The 13,784-nt window shown below is 41.0% G+C and overlaps 1 protein-coding gene across 3 annotated transcripts in view; it reads left to right on the top strand.

The window, feature by feature from the left end:
* Positions 1-13,784, top strand: part of COL22A1 (collagen type XXII alpha 1 chain) — a 230,283-nt gene that overhangs the window by 119,811 nt on the left and 96,688 nt on the right. For all 3 annotated transcript variants that reach the window (XM_021388269.1, XM_021388270.1, XM_021388271.1), the window contains exons 13-17: positions 309-362; positions 1,972-2,025; positions 2,980-3,033; positions 8,490-8,543; positions 10,615-10,659. In XM_021388269.1, coding sequence (XP_021243944.1) covers positions 309-362; positions 1,972-2,025; positions 2,980-3,033; positions 8,490-8,543; positions 10,615-10,659 — 261 coding nt within the window. The remainder of the gene's footprint in view (positions 1-308; positions 363-1,971; positions 2,026-2,979; positions 3,034-8,489; positions 8,544-10,614; positions 10,660-13,784) is intronic.

The following is a 13,784-nucleotide window of genomic DNA, read 5'->3' as shown; positions in this document are numbered from 1 at the left end:
TTCTCAGTGAAATGCTTTTATGCTTGAAATAGTTTTATTTAATAAGGATACACCTCTAATTTTGTCCTTGGAAAAAAGACTCCTCTTGGCTGATATTTACAAAAAGAAAAAAGATATAACAGCCAGAAGTGGACTGTTGAGTGGGAAATTGGAATTGAAATCATTCAAATATGGCCAAGTTGCAGGTGACTGAACAGCATCAGTACGGCAAGGAAAGGTTGGCATCAACTCCCAAAAGATAACTACGCTGTGTAAATACACATATATATGTCATTTCATACAAGGTAACTTTTGTGTTGGTGTTTTAGGGTGAAGAAGGAGCCCCTGGATTTCCTGGACTGAAAGGTGATAAAGGAGAAAAAGTAAGCCTAAGCCTTTATCAATTACATTGTGCAAAGTTCAAAACTTTATAAAGCTATTGAGGAAAGCTTATGAAAATAGCCCCTCTTGGAAGTCTTTTTCTTTTACCTCTGTGTTTTCTTGTTTTTGTATTTGCAAAGTTCTAAAAAGAAAAGAATGTGTTGCTGTGCTGTTTGTCCGCAAAGTATCCTTTCACATCTAAACCTGATGAGAAACTACGCTCGGCCACATCTGAAAAATGTGTGGAGACTGCAAGGGCAGGGACTTTGTTTGAAGTCTGTATAAAGCACTGAAACGGAATAGATATTCAGAGCTAAATGCTTTCTCGTACTGAAATACCAGTGTTTCTTCAATATGAGACATGGAAGGCCAAAGTTTATCATGTCCTTTCTTGCTCTGAACATAAATAACCTTTGGACTGAGATGGCCTTTTGCTGCCCTCTGTGGCAGCCTCTTGTAAAAGGAAAAAAACAACCCCCCCCCCAAAAAAAAAACCAACCCTCAAATCCCAATATTATCTATGGCTGAGCTTGCTCTGTCAGCTAGTATTTACTTTGGACACTTTTATTAGAAATGCCTTAAATGCTATTTGCAGGAGGGATTATAGTAATTTAGACATTTTCCACCTGTTATGAAACAGCAAATGTTCAGGACTGCAAGGCAAGAGTCCCCTCCACGTAATGTACAATAAACTCATTCTATTTAATCAGCACCTACACTCACTGATTGCAGTGCCTGTGCTTTTTTCTCATTTGATCCCTTTTTTTTTTTTTTTTTTTTTTACATAATCTACTTAAAAAAAACCTGCTGCAGATCCCAGATGTAAAAACACTTGGTCCATTCCTTACCATGTACATGAACTTGCCTGTTCTGTGTCTGTTCTCTTCCCATTTGTTCTTTAAATTGCCAGCTGCACGCAGAAAAACTTGGCTTTCCCCTGTGTTTGCTTCAGTTATCTGCACTGCTGCCAGCCTCAACATACTTAATCCCATTCAACCTGGTGGGCAGACAGATTTAAGAAACAATGCCTGTTTCTTCTGCTTTTTTTTTTCCCCCCAGCTTTGCATGTTACCAGCTCTGAAACGCACCTCCTTGTAGGTAAAGCAGTTCCTAGGGATTTTTGAGGTTTTCAAGGCTTCTCTGTTTGCTTTTAGGCTCATTACATCCATACATTACAGCTATGCTTAGAGGCTTCTGAGCTTTGAGGTGGATGCTGTAGAAGCACAGAATCAACAATAAATACAAAAAAAAAAAGTAGTACTTAGTTACAAAAACAGCAGATTTTTGTGACAATGGAACACTGGACAGGCTGAGGGGAGATGATATTAAAATGATTCAATTGTTATGTATCTCATCAGTGGCACAGCCCTTTTATTAATTTATTCTTAAGTGAGATTAGTGGCCAAGAGTGCCTAGCTCCTCATTAACAGCTCATCAATTGGCCATAGTGTGTTAATGTTAGCAGCAGTTCCTCCAGAGACTGTAAATAATAAATGTTTGTGTTGAAATGATTCTCCTCATTCCTTATTCTTGTCTTGTAGTACTGCTCATGTCCTTGCACTTGCAACTGTTGTTAGTATCGTGCTGATGACAGCCCTGTTGTTGTTCCAGGGGTCCCTTGGCTCACCTGGCCCCCCGGGGAAGGATGGAGCAAAAGGAGAAGCCGTAAGCCTTTTCGTTCCTCCTGTGTAATCCTTGCCTTTCAGTGAAAGCCAGGCAGTGGAAATCAATCTGTATTGAGTGGAACATGTCTCGGGGATTTGTATGGCAATTTTGGGAGCAGCAGAAACAAATGGTGGGAGGTTAATAGCCTCAGCAGTCACTAGGAATGACGGAGAGTGTTATGTGGATTAGCCATCCTGAGAGAGCCCAGTGTCAGCTCTGTTACCGTTCATTAAGCTGGTCGAGGGGGGCGGGACCTTTTCACCATAGCTATCATTGGGGAAGGGCCTTTATAATCTTATTTGCTGTAATTTTGTGGCAGCCGTTCGGTGGTGACTGGACAAACTTGGGGAAAGAACTCATTGGTAGGGCAGGAATGCACAAAAATAGTGATGCACATCAGATAAGCTCCTGTTTTTCTGTTGCTTACATCCTGTTTCTGCTTTGTACAACACCGGACACTTGTCTCACTTGGACAGGTGTGTGATAATTTTCCTGTATTGCTTCCAGAATTGATGCAAATTTATCACTTCCTGCATGGCACAATCTGTGATCAGACAACGACATATGTGGATTTGCAGAATTTCTTATAGGATGTATTTATTGCATCAATCAAATGTACCATGTTATCTCCAGGGACTCAGCAATTGTAGATTGTAGTTGGTGTAAGCTGTTTACTACTTACAGAACTCATCTCTTGCCATTTAAGAGGTTGGGTTTGAAAAATGCATGAATAGCTACTTCAGTTTTCAGTTTGTTTTTTTCCAGCTTTTGTAAAATTTTTTTTGCAAAGAAAGCACAATTTGGACTTTCAGATCTCTGCATAATGGTACTCAGGACTGTTGATACTGGATAGAGTTTCTATTCCTAAAGCTGTATATAATGACTGGTTTTAGACATCCTAGCCACAGTAGATAAAAGATTAGCATCTACCACTGATATTGCTGTTATTTACAGGGTGAACCAGGACAACCAGGAGCATTTGGACTTCCTGGGCCAGCAGGTCCAAAGGTAAGCTTGCCATTTCTTGTTTACGTGGGTAAGTATATCTTTTGCACTGACTTTTTATATATGTGGATTGCTTGGGTAATTTTATTTCTTTGTGACTTCTTATATTTTCATTGGTGAATGCAGAAGCTCAAAATGCATGTTTCTATCAAGATATCTGATAGAATATCAGAAATTAGATAAGTTATATAAAGAGAATACCTTTTATTTGATCAACAGTATAGTTGGAGAAGGTGAAGAGAACATGTTTTGGGGCACAAACCTTACTTTATGTTTTCAGTAAATGTTCTCAGCTCTGGCAAAGATTCAGGTGAGAACTTTTATCTCTGCTCTGCAACTGGAAAAATAAAATCATGGTAGATCCTAACCTGGATAGTTATATTTCTGTATATTATGGGAGTTTCAGTTTGCACTAGTAGACAGTGGCAAAAAAAACACAGAACTCGAGCCATTCATCATATCACTGCTTCAAACAATGTGCTTCTGAATGAGCATTTGGTGAGGCTTACCATCAGAAAAGTGCCTAAGCTTTGAAGCCCTTCACATGAGCAATGCTTTGTCCTTTTTCCAAAATCTCAGCTCTCCTTGCCTTGTTCCGTGGTTAGTGAGAAGATAACAAACCAACAGCTACTTTCATCTGTCTTCATAAAACAGAAAGATGGCTCATTACACTGATGAGTGTTTTTCTCAGGGACAGTATGCACAGCAGACTCAGCCTATGAAAGGTGAGGCAAGGATAATGGATTGATTGCTCAGACTTCCTTGATCCAGTTCTGCTCCCATACATGCAAAGGTCTTTGAGTGTCACATCTTTCTGGAAGAGCTATCTGGTTAACTAAACCTCCTGTTGATTTCACTTATGGTGTTGTCCTCAAGTAGGAGTTAAATATCTGAATAGCATTCTAGATATCATCATGATAGTCACCTGGCTCTGTCTGAGAGGACACCATGAAGCAATTTATTCATGTAGATCCTTCTGGGTTTCTCATGTACAGAGGGGCTCTTTCTCCAAAATGTCTAGTTTTCATAGAGGGAAATGTTAATCATTTCCTTAAGTCTCATCAGGAGGTTATCAGAACTAATGGTGTATTTGTGGATTAGTGGAAATACTTGGCAGCCATCCCACGGATCTCTGCAGGAACTGTATTGCCTTCAGCAACACGAAGGGGTTGATTGTGGAAGCTGCATGGCAGCATGTTCAGCAGGGGATAAATGACAGCTGTAAAGCAAGGCTGGGCTGAGCTGAGTGGAGGTACTCTGGGTATTGTTTTGCCCTTCAGTGGAATTAGGAAGTAGATGAAATGAACGGGATTCATCACCCATAAATGATTATCAGTTGCATCTCATCTATTATGTAATAAACAAATATGTGTTTTCTCTATGCCCTGCATGTTTTCCCATAGTGGAATTAAAAGCCAGTAGGCTATACCATGCCCTGTTTCCTTGTATTGTGAAGTTCCTCACTCTTGCTTTACAAAGCTTATAAAATCAAGCTAAACTGAGGCTACTACCTGTACCTCCAGAAGGGCTTGATTCTGGAAGAAGCTCCATATTTCCCACAAGGATTGTCAGGCACATATAATTTAGCCAAGGTAGTGCTAAGAATAAGTTCAACACTATGGGCTGGGCAGGATAGGTGTTGATAGGGCTGAACCTAAACACAGTTTGATTCGACAGTGCCAAGCGCTCCCAGGTGAGCTTGGCTATCCCCAGCCTCTAAGCTACAGGGCCTAAATATGAAATGACTGGGTGCTTTTGTAGTGACTTTTATTTATTTTAATGGATGCACTGACTATATGCGGTGTCACTGAGCTGGATCCTGGCCTGAGCTATTTTAAGAAACAATCCAGGTTTCATTGACAGGGCTTTAAAATCTAAAATACGAATCAATGCACATTTGTAAAGCCCAGCTCCCTTGCTCATGTGGAATGGGTTGTATAGAGATGGGTGGAGTTGGCAATAGGAAAGGTCGTATCTCCAATTGCTGTTGTAATGACTACTTTTTGCCCGATCATTTATTTTTATTTAAAATCATCAGCATCAATACAGTGGGTTCAGGCTCTACCCTGGGCTCCATGGAGAGCTACCTTGCAGCTTCTCTGGTCATTTGGGATGCACTCCTTCCTAACTCAATCGATCCTCATTTCCACTGAGGCAGTCAAGTGCAGCGGTGCTCAGTAGCTGTACATGCACCCTAGGAGATTCAGCACCCTGTTTATCTGCTTGGCTGAAGGATTTCCAACCCTTTGCCTCAGTAGCAATTGCCAGCAATTTCTTTTAAGGAGGTGCAGGTTTTACGAACCTCATTATTTGTGTGATGAAATTTCCAGTAGCACAGAAAGGAGTCCTGCAGACATCTGGAAATAGGACTTCAACCCCCAGAGGTACCCTAAATGGATGATTAGGGTACACACATGGCTTACAGGAATGAAATGCCCTTGATAAGTCATCTCTGGCTTTACAGCTTTTGCTGCTCAATGAAGTCTTTGAGGTAGATTGTTTCTAGCTCAATGGCATCATTTTCTTCACTCGCCAAGCTTGGTGGGTAAACTTCAGCACTCATCAGGATGGTTATTTGATCTTGCTGGCTGCAATTGGGTGGAAGCAAAGAAGAGCTCTCAGTACTAGCCTTGTGCTGATCAGTGTCAAGGAGTCTGGTTATAGAAGGTGCTGTGGTAGACTGGGATGGAAAGAAATATCCACTGTTCAGCAGAGAAGGCTCTCACATAAATACGTGGGAGCTGGAAAGACACTGAAATGGAATAAGTGGGTTCAAAGAAAAAAGAGTACAGTACAACCTCCTCACTATATGGCATTATAGCAGTTAAACAAAGCTTGAATTTTTGAGATGACCCTTTAGCCCTTCCAGTCCTGCAGCAAATACTCAACCCTTTCCTTCTTTTTTTCCCCCTACATCTTTAATAAAAGGTTAAAGAGATTTTCTCATGGCTGTCATTGCTGTAGAACTGACATAGCCATAGCATTGCTATCTGAACTGACAGATATCTACTCTTAAAAGAAAAACACAAGGAGAAGAAAAAATAAGTCTTTGAAGTTTAAAGTATTAGGTAAGGCTTTCATTTTGACAAATTTCCTCATTCTTGTTCCCTTCAGCTGTCGAAGGTCTCACACTTCTCTGGTTTACCAGACATGATCTCAGCACAGGCCTTGAGTGGGATCAGCAAGTCTTCCCACCCAGACAAATCCACTTTCTCTATCTGTAGCTTTTGCTAACTGCTAAAGCCATGATTTATGTAACAGCCTGAGTTGGATGCTGATAATCTGGACAACTAATAGCAGGCTTCTCTTTCTCTAGGGGTTTTACCTGGAATTTGATAGTATTATTTTTCTGCACTCTGAAGACAGATTAAGCGCATGCCTGCTCTTTCTCTGCAGTTAGAGAACTTCCACAGCTGACACTGTAGAGGTCTTCAGGCACCTGATGCTGTAGAGATCCCAGAGCCAACTTTGCTTGTGCATATACTCAGCTCTTGTTAACGTGTTTGTGAATTTCTCCATTACTCTGTGGCATGGTTGGCTTCCGTACTGAACATGGGTTCAACTCTTTTAAAATGGGGCTGATGAGCTGCTCACAAGCTTCAGGGCACAGTTTCTTCTGTTTTAAAGAACAAAGTCCTCTGTGGCAGAGGGAAGCGACAGTTTTGGCAATGCTTTGCTTAAAACGGTTGTGAGAAGCTTGCCAACTACAGTTCAGCCAGCCTGCCAGGTCTGTGCTTAACAACTGTTGCAAATGAGATTGTCATTTGGACTAAGGCAAATTGTAAACAGTGGTGCAGCATGAACAGCTTCCTGAGCACTTGTGCTGGGACAAAAAAGCCTTATTTCTGCTAACCGTTCATTGAAGACAAGACTTGTAGTTTTAAATCTTTTTTTTTTAATATATATTTTTAATAGGAAACATTCATTAATAAGAAATTTAGAAGAAATTTTAAAATGCAATCTTGATCTGTTTCAAAGCGCTGTCTGCTACAGCAACCCAATGCAGGAGTTAACAAGATGGGAGAGGTAAAAAGAAACAAAGTCAGATTAGAAACAAGATAATCAGCCATGAAGATGACTTAAGAGGCCTAGCCTACTATCTTGGCTACCTTGTCAGGCCAAGGCTGTCACCACAGGGTTGCTCTGAGGGCCAATCCTATTCATCTGGGGATCCAGACCATTAATCGGTGTTCTAAGGCACATAAAAGCAATCAGTGAGAGCACATGCTATTTCATTTTACCATCTTCAAGAGAGAAAATCAGTGCGTAACCAGCTGAGGGACTGCTGAAACTCCTCTGGGTCTCTTGCATTTCTCTTATTTATAATGAAGATGTGCTCTGTTTTGCCTTTGGGAATATAGAATCACAGAGCAGCCAAGGATGGAATGGACCTCTTGTGATCGTAAGATCCAACCTTTTGTGAGAAGAGAAAACTTAGATGATGCTATCTAGCACCCTGTCCAATCACATCTTGAAAACATCCATGATGGGGATTCTTCCATGTTCTTTGGGAGATTGCTCTAGTAATTCATTGTTCTCTCTGCAAAAAAATTTTCTCATACATCAAGATGATCGTTTTTTGGTGTAGCTAGTACACAATTTCCCCTTGTCTCCTTGTGAAAAAAGAGCCTTGGTACTCTTTGTAGCCACTCTAAGTACTGGAATAGTGTGATGAGGTCCATCTGAGCCTTCTCTGCTCCACGGTTAAAAGGCATAACTGCTTCAATCTCTCCTCGTGGGCCAGGTTCTCCAGACCTTTGATCATCTCTGTGGTCCTCCTCCTCTGGACCACTTCTTCATCTTTTATGAATTGCTGGGACCAGAACTGAACACAGAGCTGCAGGTTTTGTCAAACAAGTGCTGGGTAGAGGGGCACAATCACACCTCTATCTGCTGGCAATGACCCTGTAGAAGCAGCCCAGGATATGATTTGCCTTCACTGCTGCAGCTGACTCATGTTCAGTTTGTTGCCCACCAGGACACGAGGTCCCTTTCAGTAACAAAGATCCTAGCCTAGTTATGTCATTCCAGGTGCAGGACTTTGCCCTTGTCTTTGTTAAACTTCATGCAGTTGTTGCTTGCCCACAGTTCGAGCCTGCCCAGGTCTCTCCATAAGATGGCTTTCCCTTCTTATGGGTCCACCTCACCAGCCAGTTCAGTAAGCATTTCACCTTTGAACCTTCATGTGACAGTTTTCCTTTATAGGGCAAGATTAAAAGCAGAAGAGTAGAACTTGCTATTGCCTGAGCAATAGAGACAACAGAAAAAAATGGGGTGCCACTTTGGGTAAGTAGATGAAAAGTCAAATGCTACTCTGTATATTAGTGCCGAGACAGTCAGGCAGCCTCAACAGCTTTCTGTGAGCCAAGAAGTATGTTACATTTCTGAATAAATTATTTTTTCCTTACTCTTTCATGTGAAAATGTTTGTTATTTTACTGTATCTCAATTCTTTGCCAGGGATCTGAGGGAAAACAGGGTCCACCAGGTATTAAAGGCTACGTAGGAGTGCCGGTAAGTTATGACTCTTATTAAGTTTTTGATAATCTAGAAACTTTATTGAGTTTTTCAGTATGTTCTGCCCACTTTTTAAAATTAATCTATATATTGTATATCTGACCTCTTACCCATGCTATGTCCAAATTGTGACATTTTCTTGACTTCACTGAGTTTCTTCTGACTTCTTTAAATGAGAACAGACCTTTACCTAGAGAATTATCAGTAATAATGACTTGATTACCAAGATAACAGCTGGGAATTTTATGATACTGTAATGCAATTGCTTTGGTCTGTGTTGATGCACCGTTTATATGGTGCTTGAAAACTTCATCATAACACCAAACAAAAACACCAGCTGTCAGCAAATTTCCAATCATATTTTCAAAACTGTCAGTAGGCAGCACTTTGGGCTCATGGGACAAACTTGCCTTGAATGAATGGACAGCAATACCAAAATAAATCGTGTTGTCTCTGTCTTGTGGTCTCACCTTCATAATTACACAGGCAGCCTTCAAGCAGGTGTTGCAAAGGCTGATTGGATTTTTTGGGTTTTAATAACCTGACTGTACGTCAGTGTGCTTTAATGGCATACCAGACATGTTCATACACTGAAAGATTTCTCTGTGCCAGCCAAGATCTTTCTTTACAAGTCACTACAAAGAGGCCCAACATGTTCAGAACAGCATAGGCACTTTTGTCTTTGCCCAGGTGCATGCCCTGTGTAGTCTATGGTTGAATTGTATCTGGCCTGAAGAAGATGAAGTGAATACAGTGGTGGCATTACCTGCCCATGCTGTAGATCCTTGAAACATTAATGAGATAAACGGACAAAGATATGAGAATAATCACTCCTGCTCCTTGACTTTCCTTTATGTATGAGAAGCAAAGCATCTACATGTAGGGCACTGTCACCAAAAGTTTTGTCCTTGCCCATCGTCAGACTGACATTTGGCTTGAGTTGCTGGGGAGCGACAAGGCTGTAATCATCCACACAGTGTATATGAGGGCCCCACGGTTATTACTGCATTAAAGGAGTCATGTTTAAAACCTCTTGTCATCTGGTTTTTGGAAATAGTAGGGTTATTGCTTTGCAGTATGGAAGCAATGCATGCTCATTTTAGGTCATTAGAGTTAGGACTGTGCAGTTTGCTCAAAGTCAACCACCACATGAAATCTGAATATCATAATAGATAAGTCATCCTATGGAACAAATAAGTCAAGACAGATAGTTCTCATTAGCTTGGAGTTAAGTCTTCAGTATAGTGTAAAGTTTAAATATAAATGTATTATAATAAGTGATTTAAGCTTCAGCAGTTTTAGAAAGGTCACTACTGACTGAGCATGTTTGTCTGCCTGTAGCCATTAGTTGATTGACAGTTGCTACAAAATAGATGGTGTTTCCTGTGCCAAGGGAGGGTGAAATCCATTCCTGCCCATTGAGTTGATCTCCAGTGTTAGCATTGCTGTCATTCATCAAACCAAACTCCAGCAAATGATTCTGGTGTACCAGGGAGAAGATGAATTACACCATCCAGTTGAGCTCCAGCATTGGTTTCACAGTGCAGAAATACACTTTGGTCTCCAGGACAGGGATTGTTCAGTGTTTGTCGATTCTCAGAGGTACCTGCTGTCTGTCTCGCTACAGCATCCAAAACCACCAGGAATGGGCATTCTTCCTTGTTTATGCAATAGGTTTTTCCATCAGTATTGTCTTCTACCTAAGTTCTCACTGTTGGTGAGCAACATGAAAAAGGCTCAGCGGTGGATGGTTTCCAGATCATCTGCAGCTGTGATGTGTTCCCTGTCCCTCCACATTGCTGCTGGCAGGAGGGTTGTGTGTCTGGGAACAATCGCAGAATTGCAACAATATATTATTACTCATGGTCTTGGGGTCACAGATCATCCTTGCTCTGTGAGTCTGCTTGGACCATGCTTGTAGCCAACTCTGAGGACTGGCAACACAGTAAATGTCCTTGAGGTTCACTTGAATAGATTGTGCATACATCCATTGATTTGGTGACTAATTAGAGGAACTATGTGTCTTCTTGCATTGAGTTGTATAATCTCTTTTTCCTTTTATTTTTAGGGTCTACAAGGAGAAAGAGGAGAAAAGGGAACACGAGGAGACAAGGTATTCCTTCTGCATGCTTTGAAAAGCCATGCTATTCTTTGTCTTTGTCCTTCAGGCCAGCAGCTCTGAAGAGTTTCTTAACTGCTCTGCAGCTTCTGGTACTGTCCACAAATGACCTCCCATGAGAGTGAAGGAGGAGTTTACAGACTTTGCTGTCTACTAAGCACACATTTAGATATATGTGTAGCTGGGGAGAGAGGAAAAGAGAGAAAGGTTCGGGTAATGGGATGCCGCTGAGTAGAGTTAGTGGGGTGTGCAGTGTGATCTCCAAAAGAAGTCTTCATCCAGCATTTCTCTGTCTCACTGTAGTTTCTCAAATTATCCAGCTTCTACATTTCTGTATTCTCTCATCACTATAAGCTCAGTTTTTAATGAGTTCCAGGTAGTTTCTCTATTAAAAGCTTCATCCAGCAAGTGCTGCTTCCAATTTCCTGCTCTCTTCTATCTGAGAATAGTGGTTTTACACAGCACAGGACTCTCTGGGATTGGAACTACCTTGGTTAAGGAAAGAAACAAGTGCCCATTATACCTGCAGTTTGCATTCAGAAGGAGAGCCAGGCAGACACAAAGCCTTTCATTATTTCGGTTTGCTCATCGTGTTTGGAGAGATCTCAGATATGCTCACACTTCCGCTGCAGATCTACCAGCTAGTGCTCAAAGTTTCTTAGATATGGCACTCCAGGAGAAACGGGTTCTGGGCAGATCCTGCTCTGAAAAGCAATGGGATATATGGCACAACCATGCTCTCAGCCCAGCCAAAGTTGTCCATCTTTTCCTGCAGGCAGAGAGCCTTTCTTGCCAGCTCTAGTGGTTTACAGCCCCGAACTATGGCTTTTCTTGCTTGTGTCTCAAGTTGGTAGTGAAAAGAATATCTCAGTGACAGTTCTACTTGCATTCACTCTGTCTTTACTGATATTTGGCTGTATGTGTTTGTGCAAAGAATGGAGTTATTAGTTTGCTTACTCAGCCTTGGTACCATTTCTCACCCTGGATCTCCTTCTGCGTAGAGATATACACCTAGCTTGTTCCTGGACAACTGATCAATAGGTCTTTAGTGTGAGATACTGTATTTTTCTTCACCATGTGTTAGGGTGCCTGTCCCCACCATCTGTTTTGTTGTTTATTTAGGAGTTAGGAGTAGCCATGGCCAGCTTTTGTATTATCTGTTCTCACCACTGCAACCAGAGCAAGAAGCTGGATTTTACTTCATCAGGCTTTTGCCTCATCCCTTTGCAGGACTGGCTTGGTGTGTTGAGTCTAGCTTCCTCTGCTTCTTTTCTGGAGGAGAGGTTGTCTAATCTGCTGGAATATTTGGCTCCCAGAAGAAAATCCATCCTTCTGACATCACCAGGATGAGAGAGGAAGCTGGAGCTGTGTGTGGGCTGATGGCTGACTAAGCTAGAGAAAGATTAAAGTGCAAAAGAAATGAATTAGGTTTTGTTTCATTTTAAAGATACAAACAAATAGAAATCCCTTTTTTTCTCTCCTTTTCCTGTATTTTTTTTCCTCTTCTTTTTCTTCTAGCAGACAGATCTCTGCTATAGCAATTGTGCTTTGATTTTTCCTGACTTTAATGCACTCCTCAGAGCACCCACTGCCATTGCTTTAACTTCCACCAGCTGCGATTGCTGCAAAAACAGTGGGTGTTGATGTGGCGGGCCAAATATTTCCCTGTCTGCTCTTCAGTCTGTAATTTGAATACTGACACCTACGCAACCTGTGTTTCTTCTCTGCCTGAGAAAAAGAGTGTTTATTGTATCACACAAGAGTGCTAACCCATGCACTCAGTATTGGTCTATTCATAGAGTCATATAGAATCATTAAGATTGGAAAAGACCACTAAGATCATCTAGTCCAACCATCAGCCCATCCCCACCATGCCCTCTAAGCCATGTCCCTCAGTGCCACATCTACCCTTGTATGACAAAGCCTAGTATTCAATGTCTAATATAAGGCCTAATATCCCATAATAGTATCCCATCTTGTCATCATGTTCTTATATCCTGTGACCCATGATGAAAATACTGAGGTTTTATAGCGAGGTTCCCAAACCCAGTCTTGTTGGTGACTTCTGCACTTCAGGAGACCTGCTGCAAAATGGGCGTGACATCTCATGTCGTTTTGTGTCCAGAGGGCTCACTGTAGACTTCTGCAGAATTCTGATGCATCAGTTTCTTTCAGCAAGGGAAGGAAAGGGAGACTTGAAGTGAAAATTGGAGAATAAATATTTTGGTGATTTTTTGTCTTTCTTTTCATGAAAAATATACTTTCTCTAAATGGCCTTTTTCAAAGAAAGAAGGAAAGTAATATATAACGACGAAGTTTTCTGAAGAAACAACGGAATGCACAGTTCTTTGGAACATTTTCAAACACCTCTAGTGTATGCATTTGTATAAATAATACATTTGCCTTTCCCAGTTACTAGCAGTAGGAATATTGACTGTTTTCTGTTTTGGCAGCCGAATGAGCATGTGTGAAGTACTCATTGCTGCAGTGTATTGATGCTAAAGCATTCTCCTGAGAATATAGTGCTCATTTTGTCAGCAACCCACCAGATTGTCGCTTACTGCAAGTCTCAGATTCAGGATGCTCGCAGTTCAGTTAGACACTGCAAATGTTTTTATGAGCTTGGAAACTATTGCCTCAGTATCAAGTAGATCCGGATAACTTACACTGTTTTTTCAGCTGCTTTTTGTAGGATAGAGGTCTCTCTAATTTCACTCGAGTGCATCTTTTTGAAATAACCTCTTTGTTACAAGGCTGATTGATTATCCAAAGGGGGAAAATAAATGAATTGATTTGCAAATCCATTTCTGAATGCTGAATTAAGGCAATTTTTAAAAGTAGCTAATTAAATCCAATGCAAATAATAACAGGGGCCTGATAGATTTACTGCAGGATATTGATCAGAGTTAAAAATTCCAAGAAGTAAAAAAAAAAAAAAAAAAAGGAATAAAGTTAATACTCTATTACGCAAAGCAGAAGTAGTAGCAGGAATATTATGTAGTGCTGCAAAATCAGTACGTCTACTGTGTGCATTTATTTGATTATTTGAATTCAGCAGCATGTGCAGGCTTCAGGTAGAGTAAATGTTGTGTTTTACAGAGATTTAAGCAATTACGCAG

Source organism: Numida meleagris, chromosome 2 (genome assembly GCF_002078875.1).
Source record: "Numida meleagris isolate 19003 breed g44 Domestic line chromosome 2, NumMel1.0, whole genome shotgun sequence".
Classification (NCBI taxonomy): Eukaryota; Metazoa; Chordata; class Aves; order Galliformes; family Numididae; genus Numida; species Numida meleagris.
Note: the sequence above shows the minus strand (reverse complement) of the source record. Positions and strands in the feature narration are given on the sequence as shown.